This window comes from Lepidochelys kempii, chromosome 10, assembly GCF_965140285.1.
Source record: "Lepidochelys kempii isolate rLepKem1 chromosome 10, rLepKem1.hap1, whole genome shotgun sequence".
In the NCBI taxonomy this organism is placed as follows: Eukaryota; Metazoa; Chordata; order Testudines; family Cheloniidae; genus Lepidochelys; species Lepidochelys kempii.
The window spans coordinates 20,071,954-20,089,308 of record NC_136389.1 but is presented as its reverse complement, the minus strand read 5'-3'; the positions used below and the strand labels follow the sequence as shown (position 1 = coordinate 20,089,308).

Below are 17,355 nucleotides of genomic sequence, written 5' to 3'. Positions count from 1 at the left end.
TAGCAAAGTTTATTGCTCAACTGTCTTATCTCTTAGTATTCAGTTATTTTAGAAAGTAAGTGGTATAGACGTTAATGGAGGTAGCATCAAGACATAGCAGTAATATAGTTAAACAACAGTTAGATGATTATGTACAATTTTACAAGTTAAAAGGAATTAGTAAGTTTTGTGCATAGGGGGAGCTGTCTGTTCTTTCTAGGAGCTAAAGGGGAATGTTTCCACTGATCTTGCTTAACTGCTATGGGGTTTTTTGCTTGGAAATATTTTTTGCCATTAGAGGACTCAAAAAGCCAACAACATTTAGATTTTTAATAAGATTTAAAATGGTCTAGGATAAACATGGCAACGTTGTCACCAGCCCATTCCAGACACGAAGGGCTTACGGCCTGCTAGCTACGTGACTATGAAGTGTTAAGTTATTGTTACCATTGTAGCTGAAGAGGAGATCTTTTCATCTTACATTGATTTTGCACTAAGTAGAAAACTGGGCCCATGACACTGACCTTGGTCAGCTTGTTGTTCTGATCATCCATTACGAGAATTTCGTCTTCCATTTTCTTTATCTTGGCCTCTGCTGTTACTTTCTCAAGTTGTAGTTTTTGCCTTGCAGCTTCTTCTTCTTCCAGCTGGTCCTCAAGGTCCTTTTTGTTGGGGAAAAAAGCCCCCAAAAACATGAACTCTAGAAATGAATGTACTACAGGGCCTATTTCAGGCCTGCCCAAACAGATATGGATATATTAAAAACTTTTCTAGTTTTAAGAAATGGGTGAACCATAAGGAGGAAGGAAAGATTTAGTAATCTAGCTATTTAGAAAAGATACTCTTTTAAATATTTTAAATAGGGATAGGGGAAGAATGTGCCTGTATACTATAAAGAATTACATGGAGGGGAAAACAGCAGAAAAGCATTCCTACTACTGTGTAGCACAGGGGTTCTCCAACTGGGGGTTGTGACCCCTCAGGGGGCCGTGAAGTTATTACATGGGGGGTCACAAGCTGTCGGCCTCCCCCCAAAACCCCTCTCCGCCTTCAGCATTTACAATAGTGTTAAATGTAAAAAAGGTTTTTTAATTTATAAGGGGGGGCTGCACTAAGAGGCTTGCTGTGTGAAGGGGGTCACCAGTACAAATGTGTGAGAACCACTCGTGCAGCGGATACATATTCCATAAAGCACTATATAGCAGCCACTTTCACAGGATCAGTAGTTGCCGATTTTTTTCAGCGAGGTGCAAGTGCATGACCTGTACATAGGTTACAGTACCAGCATTTGTTGTTGCAACTTTTTCTTCTCTGTTTGCAATTGATGACTGCGGTCCTCCTCCTCTTCAATCCTGGCCTCCATTTCATGCAGGATCTCCTCCAGCTCTTGCTTTTTAGCAGCTAGGCGGACTCTCATCTCTTCAGCTTCAGCATATAGCTCGGTCTCGGCCTGAAGCTGTTCCTGAAGGAGATTCTTTTCTTCACATAGCTATGCAGATAAATGGATATGCATTTCAAACTTAGCTCACAAGTTACCCAGTGCTGCTTTCTTTAAGAAATATATGGACAAATGGGAGAGACTGTCCAGAGGAGAACAACCAGAGTAATAAAAAGTTTAGAAAACCTGACCTATGATGAAAGGTTAAAAAAAGTTTGTTTGTTCACTCTTGAGAAAAGAAGACAAGTGGCGACGTGTTAAGTCAAACATGTTACGGGCTGTTATAAAGAGGACGATGACCTATTTATTGTTCTCCATGTCCACCAAAGATAGGACAAGAAGTAATCAGTTTAATTTGCAGCAAGAGATATTTAGATTAGATATTAGGAAAAGCGTTCTAATTATAAGGGTAGTTAAACTCTGGAATAGGTTTCCAAGGTAAATTGTGAAATCCTCATCATTGGAGCTTTTTAAGAACAGTTTAGAAAAATGCTTATCAGGGATGGTCTAGGTTTACTTGGTCCTGTCTCAGTGCAGGAGGCTGGACTAGATGATCTTGTAAGCTCCCCTCCAACCCTACATTTCTATGATTCCATGGTTCTCCTAGATTGCCAGTAAATAGAGATTATTACACTGACAGGAGATCTAGGGGTCCAGGCTCTTGAAGTCTGGCAGTGGACTGCAGAGTGCTTTGGTTCAGGTCCATTGACATTAAGAGGATCAGAAGCATAAGGAGAACAGACCCTTTTGATGTATTTTGTAACATTTAATAAGCTTCTAAAAATAAAATAATTGATAAAGTTTCCAGTAGTGGTCCACAACTGTATGTCACCTGATTATGTTTCAGCTCCAGTTCCTTCAATTCACTCTCTGCTTTTTGTTGCCTTTCCTTTGTTCTCTGTAGCTCCTCATCTTTGGCCTGCATTTCTTCCTCTTGGCGGGTGACTTGTAACAGTGGTTTCACCTGAAAAAACAAGTGTGAATGTTCCTTTTCAGCATTTATTTTAGTGAATGCAATATTTATCAAGGATGCCAGACTGACAGCCCTACAGACGAACTTTTCTATTATGAAGGTAGTGGACAAATACAACACAGTCAATTGCACTGCAAGCTTCCTCACACCATTGAGCTTCAGCAACGCTCATGGAAGGCCACTTCTCTGTTAAAAAGGCTATTTGATTCTTTGGGTCATGTCAGTCCTTTGACTCTCCGGTGAGACTTATGAAGCGGGACAATTAGAACAAGATTTGTTGGGGAGTTGTGATGCAGGGCACCTCTTCACTAACTCATTTCAACTTCTGATATGAAATTAAAGATCTAAACATGCTAATTCTTCTTGTGTGGATCCTTTTCAGGGGCTTATTTTGATCATCTGAATAAAGACCGAATGACCCATACTTTTAATAACATTCCAGAAATATGCTCAAAACTTTTCTGACAATGAGCCTAATCTTAAACCCTCTGAAATCAATGTGACTCTTTTACTGATTACAATGGACTTTGGAGCAGGCCCTATAAATCAGTAAAAGTCCTTCCTCCTAACATGACTTGGAATCCTAGACAATCTCTCTCATTTGGAAGGCTGAAGAGAAATTCACTGAATGACAATCACTTACTTTAGTGAACAGTCTCCACCATTGCCAGTTCCTTAGCTTCAGGTAAGCAGAACAGTTTCTCTGAATGACCTTCATTGCTGTTAACTGCTGCTGTCTCTTGGCAAAGGCCCTGTAATTAAATACAAAGCAACTTCCTTCAAATAATTTGAAAATAGTGAGCACAAGTTGTCTGCACAACACATTTCAAAAAAAGCAACACTGGTGAACGAATCTGTGTGAAAGTTTGGGATGTCTGGTGCAAGCTCTCACTTTAAAAGTGTCTCATTATTTGTGGTACCCGTAGGAAAGGTGGTAATTTTGTCTGTCTTTTCAATATTTTATTCTGCTGTTTTTTACAATGGCTTAATTGTAGAGATGGGATCAAACCACAAAATCCAGATCTGAGTATGGACGTCTCCAGAATCCTGGGTATGCAGGCAGTCAGATCTAGGCTTTTTATTCAGGTCCTCACTCTTTAATCATATCATATTTAAAACTGTTTGCTCAGAAGTCTGAGGGCTTTGATGGCAGGGCCCAAGGGAAGAACCTTTACTGTTAATATTTAAAAAATGGACTTTTACTTCTTAGAGTGCTTAGTTGGGTTCAAATTAATTGGACGTATGGTCAGGTGACTCAAGTGCCCAGTGCTTCAGGTTCAAGCTCTGTATCAATGGGGTTTAACACTTTGCAAATGGCATCAGCTTTATTATTTGTATTGTGGTAGAATCTAGCATTCCTAGTCATGGACCAGAACGCTGTTGTGTCAAGGGTGATACAAAGACAGAACAAAAAAGATAGTACTTACAGTTTACAGTCTAAGTAGTTGAAGTACATCTATTCTATGTAATTGATCTTAGGGGGAAGGAGTATGCCGTCTTATGTAATGTACTGCATCTGATACCTTTGCATTACAGTGGCACCCAAAATGTCACAATAACCATAAACCTCATTTTAAAAAAAAGCCTCAATTTGCAATGCAGATAACTACACACCATAATATACATTGTCATAGACTTATTGTGTTTCTGACAGTGCAGTCTTACTTTCTTGCCAGGTAGCCTCGACTCTGAGCTTGGAAAGCAATAATGATATCTGTGATTTTCAAGTCTCTTTCCTCTTCCAGATGAGCCAGAACACCAGTTCTGAAGAAGATTTTACTTTGTCCAATCCTGTACAAGTTGGGATCAAGTTCTAATGCTTTGATCTATTGGGAGGGAAACAAAGATATTTTGTTGACACTGTCATTACAGTACAGTCTTATGTACTTTTCATTGGAATGGTTTTTACACTGTTAGCAGAAAAATTAACCATTTCCATGTAAAATGTATGTTCCTGACTTCATTAATTTTGGTTGAAAACACTCTGCTCACCATCAATATACAAGCCTGTTTCCCATCCATAAATCCTTTAGGAATAGCATTTGCGGCAAGAATTTCATATCTGTAAACAGAAATGGCATAGAAAAGGAAAACTGATTATTTAGCACAGCCGTGATCTTAGTTTCAGCACAGATGAATGTGTATTACAACACTCCAAATCATATGGTACTATAGCAGTGTCCTACCGCTGGCGGAATTCCTGGAAGACAATTCTGTTAGGGAATCCTTGCCGACAGATACGAATCCCTTCCAAGACACCATTGCATCGTAACTGCTCCAGCACCAAATGGGCATCAAGTTTGCCAGCCTTTGGAATAAAGATATTTTCAGTTTTAGCATATAAAATAAATGAGGAAGGAAGATAGACGTTTGGAAAGTGTATTACTGGCATAGCATTATAATGGAAGATATGACCTATGAGGAAAGGTTAAAAAAATTGGGCATGTTTAGTCTTGAGAAAAGAAGATTGAGGGGAGACCTGATACCAGTTTTCAGACATGCTAAGGGCTGTTCTAAAGAGGATGGGGATCGGTTGTTCTCTGCGTCCCTGAAGGTAGGACTAGAAGTAATCGGCTATATCTGTAGCAAAGGAGATTTAGGTAAAACTTTCTAACTACAAGAGTATTTAAGCTCTGGAATAGACTTCCAAGGGAGGTTGCAGAATCCCTATTATGGGAGGTTTTAAGAACAGGTTGGACAAACACCTGTCAGGGATGGTCTAGGTTTACTTGGTCCTGCCTCAGCATAGGGGACTGGGCTTGATGACCTCTTAAGGTCCCTTCCAGCCCTACATTTCTTTCTATACTTCTATATTACTGTCATCTACAACAGTGTTTTCCAGGCAGTAGGTCATGATCTAGCAGTGGGTCATGGGAAGCTGTACATGGATTGTGGGCCTGCTGTAGAGGCCTCAAGGGGGCAGGTTGGGAGACCAACACTGCCCCACACTCACCCCACAGTGGTGGCTCCTGTCCCGGGAGCCTGGGCCTGGGCCTGACTCCCTTGTCTCGGTGTTGTGACCTGTGTTGAAATCCAGTGCACCAGTTTACAGTGCCACTCACTCAAATTTGGCCTGGCTGCCCCCCTGTCATGATGGAGAGGTGGCCAGGCCAAATCTGAGTGGTTCTGTGACCCTGTGCACCAGGTTGCAATGCCACTCACACAAATGAGGTCTGGCTTTCCCTCTGTCATGACATTAGGGGCAGCTGGGCCAAACCTGAGTGCTGCTGTGATCCCATGTGCCAGGTAACACCACTCACTGCCATTTCCAACACCATGGACAGGAGCTGCCATTGTGGGGCGAGTATGGGGTAGCTTCCTCTCCAACCCATCCCCACTCCTGGAGCCTCCCCTCCGCATGAGGCTGGGATAGGATTTCCTTAGTAAAAAGTCTGGGAATTAGTGGAGTCTACAGTATACTGTTAGAGTTACTAGAACATGACAAGAATAATGGGCTCTGTGCCAAGGTTTTGAAACCTGAGCATTTGAAACGTACCCTTTTTTCATGATTTGGAATGATACAACGGACAAAGTTTGGATTTGTATTCCTTAGGGTGGTCATCAGCTTGGTCAGTTGCTCCTTATAGAGTTGCCCAACAGTACGGAACATGCCCTTCTTGGTTTTTGAAGCACTAGGGAGTGAACTTTCAGTCATCTTTGCCATCTGGTCCAGCCCCACTATGCGGTCCACTGAAACATAAAAACAAGTGTGAATGGAACCTCTCGGACAGACCATCTTCAAAGTTCATTGCTTCTGGCATGATTGCACATATTAAAAGCTAGTATAATCTAACCGTATATTGTGGTACTATATAAAAGTTTAGTGGCAATAGTCATAGATATAGAGAAGATTAAATATCTGGTAAGGTCTACTACTTCTGTGTCAATGCTGAAAATACAACTTCTCAGGGACTGATGACTGAATACATTGCTGTTGAACGCATGGCTATTAATATAGAACACTTAGCCCTTATGTATGGGCTACATTTACATTTAGTCTACAAAAACATTAATGTCTCCTCACAACACCCCTATATAGAATTACCTAGCAAGTTAGAACTGGGAAAACTCCCCACCACACCTCCTGATTCCCACCCCAGTGTTGCACACACTGGACCACACTCTCTTCTGGGTCATTTCCCCTGATTATCTGAATGTTTGGGGTATCCTCCAAGTCCTTTGGAAAAATTAGGGTTCTACTGTTTATATTACACATATGTTTGTACAGCTCCTTGTGATTCTTTTAGATTAAAAGTGCTATGTAACAGAAGATCATACTCGCAGGGGCCAGTGAAATTACGTCTTCTTAGCAATGCCCATGGGACACTCATTTGAGAGGTGGGAGTGAGATATGGATTGTACATGATCACTCTTCAGAAGTAACAATAATATAAGCTGCTCAATGTTACAAGTTCAATAACAGCTACATGCTGAACCTTCATTTTCATGATCTTTTTGGATGGCATTTTTAAGTAAGTAATTGATTTGATGGAGCTTACACACTGTCTCTGAGGAGTATAGTTTGAAGATTTAATAAGTTTAGGGAAAAGGAGTTTAATGCCCTCGGTACCTAACACTGATAAGGGACAGAAAGCCATCAGAATAGTTCCTAAAGGATCATTGTCAGCTCTTTATACAACGTTACAAGCTTAGAGTTCAGATTCATACCATCTTTCCAAAGATCTGCCACAAATTTGTCTGAAGACTGATTCAGCAGAGAAGTCACATTGTCATTTAGTGGATCCATGTTCTTCGTTAGCCAGGCACTTGCACTGTAGTTAACCTTTAGAAAATATCACTCATGTAAAAATCTGTTGTCAGTCAGGAATTTTGCTAGCGAGGGCCCTGAACCTGACTGGGAACTTTGGGCACTACAACTCTCCAAATAATAATAATAATAATAATAATTAATAATAATGTGAAATGCCCTGTGTAGATAGGATTTGCTCACATGGATTAAGGTTGGTACATGCCCAGCTCTTCAAGGTTAATGCACTCATATTTCAGGGCCCCAATCCTCCTGCCATATCCACATCAGTGGACCCCTACTATCTTTGTGAATTTATTTGGCGAATCCAAAGTAGTGGCATTTTGAGAAACACTCAGCTTTGGGCTAACTCTGCTCAGATTGAAATCAGTGGATTTCACCAGGGATGGACTTCAATGGGAGCAGAATTAGACCAGTTCTGAGCGCTTTCTATATGTTACAGAATGAAAGCACTTTTTCAGCAAACTAAGTCACTCTCAGTACTTTGATTCTATTTCTTGGCAATCTATCACATTTTGGCTGTATATTTCACTGTTTGGACATCAAAGAGGTACAAGTTTTATATAGTGAGAGAGCTTAGTCCTGTCCAGTACCCTTCCTGCATAGTGGATTATGGAGAACTCAGTTTTGTCCTTGAGTTGTTTAGGCTTCTGGAACTTGGCATGACTGCCTTGTTCTTGACATAGTTTCTCTACGAAGGATGTATCTGTAGCTTTGGGGAACCAGCACTCTTCATCCAGGAGAGCCAGGACGCCAGGCGGGTTGTTCTGCAACATGAGCAGTAGACACATCAGTCACATGCAATGAAAGAAAACCACCTTCAGTTTCCTCTAGGTTATTTATAATCATACTCTGAAACAATTGAGCCAAAAAGTCTAAGGTTACCCAAACTCCCTGTTGGACTGAGATATAAACATCCCTTATCCTACCTACAGAATGTTGTCCCCCAGAAAGACATGTAATCTTACTGGTCTTTCAATCAGCTCAATGCAAGGTTGCAGATCAAGGCCAAAGTCAATGAAATTCCATTCAATGCCCTCACGCTGATACTCCTCCTGCTCCAGTATGAACATTGTGTGGTTGAAGAGCTGCTGAAGTTTCTCGTTTGTGTAATTGATACACAATTGTTCAAAAGAATTGACCTGAAAATGGGATGAAAGAACTGAATGATTACATTTAAAAATAAATGTACAAGAGAAATTTGAATAGTAAGATAACATTTTGTATCATCTAGTACTTTCATTAGCAATAATCGTTACATTATAAGGGAGTAGATTTTACTACCCTTACCTTGGCTTTACATGAAAATTTACATTAAACTTTTAGACATTAGGTTAACCAGTTATAGTTAAGTTTGTTTTTTCAACTCAATGTAATTCTCAGTAGTTTTATGTAGGTGCCGCTTTATCACTGAAGTAGTACGAGTTTATAATCCACTTACTGCATTCCTTAAATTTCTGAGTACCCAGGTGGACTCTTTACAAACTTCACAGAACAATATTCAGTGTATTCCCACCCCACACAGGTCTAGAGCGCTGCTTAAGGTCCCAGTGCTCCACTGAGGATGGAGCAGGTTGATCCCTGCATCCATACAGAGCCCAGTGGTGCTGCACAGTTGCAGAGGGTCTGCCCACCTGGTTCACAGTGCAGGATCAGGGTTTAAGACTTTTAAAAAAAGACAGATAATGAGACTAACTAAAACGAAAGAGTGAAATACACGAGTGGGAAGTTAAAATGTTCAGATCATCTTGTGCCAAAATAGCACATACCTCAAAAATCTCAAATCCAGCGATATCAAGGATCCCCAAGAAAGAAGCTCCTTGTCTTTTTGTTTTATCCAGAGCTTTGTTCACACGACTAAGAATCCAACGGAACAGACGTTCATATGTTGCTTTGGCTAAAGCCTCTACCGCAAAGTCTGCCTATTAAAGCAGGGCAGGGAAGAAGAAATGAAATGAAAGAACAAATCAAAATCAAACTTTATCTTCCATATAGAACAGTACATGGGGTGCAAGGGATAGAGTTGCCATTTCTCCCCCACACCGATTTTTAAAGAAGAAGGTTAGTGGAGTTAAGGAGATCACAAATTGATACCTGCTCTTTCGTCTGAGCTTTCTGAACAACGTCTCGTCCAACTTTGATCCGTGGTGTTAGAATTGCCCTTGTGAAATCAGTCACATTAATACCACTCAGGTGACACACTTTCTGTGCAGCTACAATAAAGAGAATAAAACTCTATTTCACGCTGGATTTTCTCATGGTAGATCAATAAATGTTCATGCTAGCAGTATGAGTAGTGATGAACACATTATCCCTCCATTCCATGAAAATATCTTCCTCATGCATACGCAAAAGAGACTCCACAAGTGTCATTCACAACACCAGCAGCATATGTATTGTTCAGCCACCTAGGAACTCAAGATCACCAGATACAATGCATGTTAATTTTGTTAATTTAAAGTGTAGAATCTCTTTTTCAATAGTTGCAGCATCAGTGAAAATCAACAATGAAAATGAGAAGACTGGTACAAATTACATTTACTTAACAGTCTGTCTTGGGGTGTGTTTCCACACTGGCAGTGAAAGGATTAATAGGAGTCAGAGAGCAATTAGCACCCCTGGTTGCACCTGGAGGGTGGGTCAGGCCCAATTAAAGTCAAGACCCAGCAAGGGAGAAGCTGGGTGGTTAGTATAAAGAGAAGAAGCCTAGACTAGAAAGAAGGTCAGGAGGAACACTTGAAAGATAGGAGAGTGGTAGAAGCTGCTATGATGATCCCCGAAAAAGAGTAGGAATTGGACTTCTGGGGAGGAAGCTCTGGGAGGTGTTGCTCATTACAAGAGCTGGAAGGAACGTTGTAGAACCTAGAGAGGGCAAAAGGGGCCTACAGATGGACCAACGTAGAAAACAGTCTAGGGAGGCAGCAAGGGGTCTAAAGGAGCAGAACTTGTCTACTCACTACAGTAGTACTGAGCTGTAGAGGGAGGACCTAGGCACCCCTATCAGTGATTGGGGAAAGGTGGTGTGAACCTCCCTCTCACACACATCCTTGAGGCAAGGGCTATGGAGAGCCTTGAGACAAGGGGAGTGAAGATGACAGGGCTCAGAGTTGGGAGTCAGACACCTGATGTAAGGTCACTAGCCAATTGTTTTGTGGGATTCTGTTACCCTGGAAAGGGTTGGACTGAATGCGACCTGGCTGGTGGGCTGAGTGGTGAGAAGAGGCAGAGCCTTGAAGGTCTGAACCAGCTGTCAGCAGAGGGTACTGGATGAGGAGAGCCTGCTATGCTACATTATGCCACACTACGAGGCTGTGCACAAGCAGTGAGTCCACCTTTGACACAGTCATTTTATTATGCTATTCATGGTTTTCAATTTAAATTTTGAGGAGATAAAATTATACCAGTGTCATCTGGCATAGAAGCTTGATCAGTATTTCTCTCCTTCTTGAAGATAATATTACCCAGCTGTAGGACACATGAAACAACCTTCAGCATATCTGTAAAATAAATTAGAGTAAAATGTCAGGAATTCTATCAATAGAAATAATACATATATAATCAAATATGTTCCCTACAAGAGCTATTTTATAGTGTAGACCATATCTTTATAGAGTGTCTCTTGTGGGTTCACCTCCCCTTCCGTTCGTGATTATCAGGGCCATCTCCCTGCCTTGGTGACTGCAAAGCGCCAGGAGCAACTAAAGCAATTGCTTACCGGGGAAGTCATTGATGCCAGTGAAAGGTACAGGCATCATCTCCTCCTGCATGCCTTGATGGGAGATGAGACCTGCCACCTTTATTAAAATAGACACTTTTAAATCCAATCCTGAGAGGTCCTATGCTGAGTTTAGCACCCTCCATTCCTAATGAAATCAGTGGGAGTTGATGGAGTTCACAGCACCCCACAGGCTCAGTTTTGATAGAAGTGGTCAGTAATGAGATCTCCATTGTCCTGACCACCAGGTGTCACTTCAGGTATGAAGACTAACACTACCCCGGGGGGGAGAAGCATACATACAGTGTCATGACAATTAAAACCACAAATCTACTATTAAGATGGTTCTTCTATGTCTGCATTGTGTACATTTTCATGATAGTTTAGGTGGTTGTTCATTTCCCTCTGCCCTGAACCTGCAGGTAATACTAGTATTAACTGCTCAAGGCAGGCCCAATTACTTCAAATTTAAGTAATAATATTTTGCAACTTTTTTTTTTGGTCATCATTGTTGGAAAGTGCCTAAAAAGTAGCGTTAAATGGTCTTTAATAGTGAGCATTTGTGAAGTTCTGTCAGATAGGATGCTTAAAAGTCTGTGCTATGTTTTACCTTTCAAGACCCAATTTTTAAAATACTACTGGATGTTGACAACTGTATTGATGGTTTGGCATTCAAATGGGTTCGGAATGCATGTGATGTTCCCTCTCCAAGCAGCTCTCATGGGATTTGTCACTTCTGACATTGATGGGAAAAAACCTTTTTTTTTTTTGCTGTCTGTGTGACAAATTACAAATGTAGAAATTTCAGCTGATCCACATTTAAGATACATATGCACTACATCTCTGTGTTTGTTCTATGCATTATATTTTGTATATAATCTAATAGTTTATTTTTTCATTCTAATGTACATAGTAACTCTTCTCCTCTTATAACTTATTCCATTTTCAGTCATGGAACTCCTGCCAGTTTAATCACATTCTGGGTGGGACTTTCAAGATGTTCAGTTTGACCATTATTTCTGTGGGGACAGAATTAGGCCAATGCTAAGTGTTTCTGAAAACCTCCACCCTAAAACAACATAGCACTTACATAGCAATTTCTATTTTTGTCAGTCTTTTCAAACATTAAATCAATTAGGCCTCCTTGCATAGCAAATCCAACATTCACCCCAGACATCCTGCTGCATCATCCTTCCCCTTTCTTTTTGTATGAAAAGTTTAGAGAGCTGAGGTGAGGCTGATAATGACTGTTTGCCAGGGTTCTAGTGGTCTCTCTGATCCCAAACCCCATAGATCACCAGCCAGACTGACACACACAGGAGCTGTCTCCTAGTTTTTTAGGGGTTTTCCTCAAGCATTGGCAGTATGAGCAATTTAATCACCATGCTGTTAGCTGCTGACCAGCGCTTGTTATATCATCTCCTACAATGGGTTTCAGAGATTTTATGGGGAATTAATGCTGTTCCAGTACCACTAACTAATTCTGCTTTGCATGCTATGTGGTCCACAATGGAGAGGAGAGCATGCCATGTAGTACAGCTGTCCTCCAACATCATCCCTTATCCATCTGATTATATCTCCCTTGATCATACAGCATTGAGTTCCCATGTTATTCTTGCAGATGGAAAAGAGGCAACTGTATGTCTGGGAAGATTTTCTCTATGGGGAAAACCCTGGATCCATTTCCATGGAATTTGTCTGGTTTTATTCACCTCCTCAGCATGCAGTAGAAGGGAACATAGTGCCATTAGTTCTTGGAGCACAAGTGCACTTTGGAGGGAGAGAGGTATTACCCCATTCAAAAGATGGTGAATCTGAGATAGAGGCTGAATGACTTGCAGAGGGAGTCAAAGGTAGGTTTAGAACTCTGGGATTTCTGGTTCCTAGTCCAGTGACAAGACCATGCATCTCCAGAGAGGCCTGGACTTGAGCCTTGAATAATATTAACTTCCTAATATGAAACTAGATGTTCATTTACATGCAGCTCACATAGTGGCACATCTTGAGAAGACTCCATTGCTGTAAAAGTGTGCACAGGGATTACAGCAATATTTCTTAGAGCTATAAGCTGATGCTTGTAAAAGTACTTGCTTTACTTGACCTAAAGCTTGCTATCAGTTCTTACCATGCTGCTCCTCTTCATTAAAACCCATAATTGTCATGGCTTCCAAGGTCTCCTGGAACATCTCATCATCTTGCTGACCAGGAATAGGCACATTGCCATTAGATAAAAAGGTATAGTTGTTGAAACTTTCCAGCAATAAATCCTCTATAAAAGGTGAAGAAAAAAATCTACTAAGAGAAAAGATAAACACCCCCCCCCCCCGCATATGAGAAATCTGAATCCCATTGATTGTTCAGAGTATAAAGTCATTTTAAGTTCTCAAATCTTTGGACCGTTAAGTCCATTCCCTTGATGCAAATCAGACCCCCCTCAAAAAAATCAATCAGTGGTTTGACAACTGGGGACTTCCCTGGTGTATGGAATTTTGGGTGGTGTAGAGTTACCAGGACCTAATTTTTCAAAACTTACGAGTGAGTTTGGGTGTCTCCACTCACTGGTAGCTTTTAAAAATGTATTCTCACAGCTGCCAGTGAAGTTGGAATGGCTATAGGAAAGAGGGCATTTGTCCTGGCAATTCCTGATTGCTGGAATGATGCTAAAAAACAGGCGTGTACTATATCCCTGAGCAGTGCTGTGAGCTTCCTGACCATCTGGGATCTGATCCATTGTTTCCATAAAGCTTTTTCAAATTTAATGTTCTAAAAAATCCCACATTTCTACTTGTTTTAGAAGTAGGCCTTTTTAGACCTGGGGACTTGCACCTGATCTATTAGTGGACCCTTCCCTATTTGCGCTGGGGTGACCTATGAACTACAAACCACCAGTAACAGATGCACATAAGTTGGGACATTTCTACAACTCTTAAGTAGAATTGTTTAGAATAGCCAAGTAACTCATTACTTATAGCAAGGATTGAATGAAATTACAGTTTCAGACATTAAGGTCAATTACGGAACTCAGCCCTTCACAACTGCTGCTCAGATAGTCACCTGTCTTAAGCTGAACTTACTTTTCATTTGTTCCCCAGAGCCAGCGATCATATAGTAAAAGATATGAAAGGTCCGCTCATCTCTAGCCTGGCGAATAGCACGAGACTTTTCAAGCAAATCTGGGCGTTATGTAGGTTAAAAAAAAATCTTACTGGCATATTTCACTCCGTGCATCCTAACACTGCCAATTGCCTTTGTACAATCAGTGGCACATGTTGGATGTTAGCATGTCTAACATCCAACGGTCTGATTCTGCAATCACTTGCTACCATATACGGTGCTTATTGATTATGTCAATTGAAATACTCAGAAGAAGTGATATGAATGTTCAGTTGAGTACTTAGTACCATGAGTAGTCCCATTTTATATCTGATCAATGGCACTAAACATGGTAGCATCCGTTTCATGTAGGCCTAGCTGTTTACAGAACCAGGCCTAATCTGAATAGTTTACATGATATCTGTCATGTCATGATGTGATGTCCTTCTTCCTCATGAATAACCAGTCCGGGAATCAGATCCTAGCATAAATCTTTCAACATCAACCAGTGTCTTCGCACCTTTCCAGAAGTACTGCTTTCAAGGTTGGTGTAGGAGATATAAAAGTAAAAAATAATTAACTATTTTAATGAATATCTAATCTGCTAAAATTAGAGTAGGCAACACGTACATATGGCACAGCATCTGCCAATGATGAATTGTGAAGAATAGTGCCGTAATGGTTCTTTTAAGTCCTTGGTTCTACACCAGGGTCTCCTGAAGGAACAGGATCAGACCTTTAGTTCAGGCTGGGGCAAACTTTAAAGCTTTCGGCTTATGAACATCTTCACTGCAATGAAAGTCCCTTATCCTAAGCCCCCAAGTCAGCTGACACAGGTCAGCCACAGGTTTTTAACCGCAGTGTAGACATACCCTCAGTCTGCCATTTGAAATGGAGCAGGGGGGGAAAGGATGTGAAGACCAGGTACGGGACTCTGCAGAATCTGCACCAGAAAACCTGTTTGCAAATGTCCAGCATTTGGACATAGGTGGTGCACTCCAGTGCCAGAAATATTGGCACGGAACAAATATTTTATGAGCTCCAAGGATAAGTCATGTCTGGCAAGGCTGGGTTAGCAGTACAGATACAGAAAAGGTGATTCCAGAGGAATGGAAATCCTCCCATCAGTTTGGCAGGAGAAGTTTAACAAGGGGTGGGGAATTGTAGATTTCAACGCATTCCTGCTGGAGAGCACCTCTTGTCGGTTTAATCCTGATTCCTGCATCTTTCCTATTGTAACTTTGCTGAAGAAAAAGTAAATGTCTTATGTATTGGTATTGAGATAGCACCTAGGCACCCCAGTCATGGATTAGGACCTTGTTGTAGTAGACACTGTACAAAAGACAGTCTCCAACAGCATATTATCACTAGTGTTTTCTTTGAGTCCATCTATTCTAGTACTTCATAGATTTATAGATATTAAGGTCAGAAGGGACCATTATGATCATCTAGTCTGACCTCCTGCACAATGCAGGCCACAGAATCTCGCCCACCCAGTCCTGCGATAAACCTCACCTATGTCTGAGCTATTGAAGTCCTCAAATCATGGTTTAAAGACTTCAAGGTCCAGAGAATCCTCCAGCAAGTGACCTGTGCCCCATGCTACAGAGGAAGGCAAAAAAAACCCCAGGGCCTCTTCCAATCTGCCCTGAAGGAAAATTCCTTCCCGACCCCAAATATGGCAATCAGCTGAACCCTAAGCATGTGGGCAAGATTCACCACCAGATGCCCAGGAAAGAATTCTCTGTCGTAACTCAGATCCCACCCCATCTAACATCCTCATCACAGGCCATTGGGCCTACTTACCATGAATATTTAAAGATCAATTAATTGCCAAAATCATGTTATCCCATCATACCATCTCCTCCATAAATTTATCGAGTTTAATCTAATCTTATATGGGCTTCAATGCCTTAGTACCGAAGCATCTCATACACAATGAATTTATCTGCACAGCCCCATAGAGAGGCGAGGAAGTATTAGCCCTCTTTTACAGATGGGGAAAACTAAGCCACAGGAGTTAAGTGACCTGCCCTAGTCACACAGATACAGAGCTGAAACTGAACCCCTATCTCCCAAGTTGGGTCTTAACCACAAGACATTACCATAACACATGGTTTATTTGACTGACTCTGATAGTAAAGGTTTCAGAGTAACAGCCGTGTTAGTCTGTATTCGCAAAAAGAAAAGGAGTACTTGTGGCACCTTAGAGACTAACCAATTTATTTTATAAAAATTTTATAAATTGGTTAGTCTCTAAGGTGCCACAAGTACTCCTTTTCTTTTTGCGAATACAGACTAACACGGCTGTTACTCTGAAACCTGTCATTATGCAAGGCACTGCATTTAACCGTATGGAGTGGAAATCTATCAACTGAATAAATTGGTTAGTCTCTAAGGTGCCACAAGTACTCCTTTTCTTTTTTCTGATAGTAAAGTATACTCTGATTGGGTGGGATGTTCTGTCAGTATTTTCTGAGATGCTGCGTGGGGAATAGTGTGCTCTGTCCAGATAGCTGAGAAAACAAACTGATTAGTCTGAACAGAAAATGTAAACGTGAGAGTGAGACAAACTGCAAAATTGGTATCAGCATAAATGGAGCTAATTCCCTCCCTGCCCTTTGTTTATATCAGTCTTAGTGATATTTGCCTTTCTTAGGCATGCAAGGAAGTCTGTTTATGTTACTTTTGCTCCCCCTAGTTAGTTTCCCATGGAGCTCACTGAAAAGGATACAAGTTTCTATGTTTGCTCCAACGATGTAGCCGGTGACATCAAAATTAATGCGGATGAACTTACCCTGTCAACGAGAAGAGGACATAGCTTGGGCTCTTTCTGTGTTTTATAGCATATTTTAAGAGGCATGTTACAACATTGTCTGCTCTGTAACAACAGGCCCAATTGCTGCCTCCTGTAGCAAAACCTCCTGGAAAGAGCCTGAAGGGAAGCAAGCCTCTGAGGTTCTCCTTGCAGAGATTTGCCTCTGTTTCATCTGGGTAGTATGAAAAGGAAGGACCCAGGTCTGGCAGGCTGGGGGCCAGTTCACAAACCCCAGGGATCCTGCAAGTGGCCATGGAATTTATAGTTCCACCTTGATTTCTGAAAGGTCAGTGGAGAGATGGTGTGAATCTCTTCTTTCTCCTCAACACCGATCCCTGGAGCCATAGAAAGATATCTTCGGGTTGGGGGGCAGGCAGGGAAATACCATGGCAGTAGCTAATTCTTCAACAAAAGAGGACCCTCCACATGCTGAGCAGGGTACAGATATAACCACTACTATCTTGGCTGTCACTGGGAACTGAACCTGGTACCTCACAAGCTAGGTCAGGAGCATGAGCCATGCTAAAGGGCTAACAGAGGATTATACCCAAACAAGCTGAATATTAGTGAC

General features: G+C 41.3%; 1 protein-coding gene across 3 annotated transcripts in view; it reads right to left on the bottom strand.

The window, feature by feature from the left end:
* MYH11 (myosin heavy chain 11) overlaps positions 1-17,355 on the bottom strand; it is a 100,775-nt gene that overhangs the window by 20,849 nt on the left and 62,571 nt on the right. For all 3 annotated transcript variants that reach the window (XM_073362342.2, XM_073362340.2, XM_073362341.2), the window contains 17 exons: positions 16,701-16,764; positions 13,948-14,046; positions 12,999-13,142; positions 10,560-10,655; positions 9,253-9,371; positions 8,928-9,080; positions 8,127-8,300; positions 7,752-7,925; positions 7,059-7,173; positions 5,887-6,080; positions 4,577-4,698; positions 4,383-4,452; positions 4,056-4,216; positions 3,034-3,142; positions 2,250-2,381; positions 1,262-1,468; positions 504-641 (listed from right to left, as the gene is read on the bottom strand). In XM_073362342.2, coding sequence (XP_073218443.1) covers positions 504-641; positions 1,262-1,468; positions 2,250-2,381; positions 3,034-3,142; positions 4,056-4,216; positions 4,383-4,452; positions 4,577-4,698; positions 5,887-6,080; positions 7,059-7,173; positions 7,752-7,925; positions 8,127-8,300; positions 8,928-9,080; positions 9,253-9,371; positions 10,560-10,655; positions 12,999-13,142; positions 13,948-14,046; positions 16,701-16,764 — 2,271 coding nt within the window. The remainder of the gene's footprint in view (positions 1-503; positions 642-1,261; positions 1,469-2,249; positions 2,382-3,033; positions 3,143-4,055; positions 4,217-4,382; positions 4,453-4,576; positions 4,699-5,886; positions 6,081-7,058; positions 7,174-7,751; positions 7,926-8,126; positions 8,301-8,927; positions 9,081-9,252; positions 9,372-10,559; positions 10,656-12,998; positions 13,143-13,947; positions 14,047-16,700; positions 16,765-17,355) is intronic.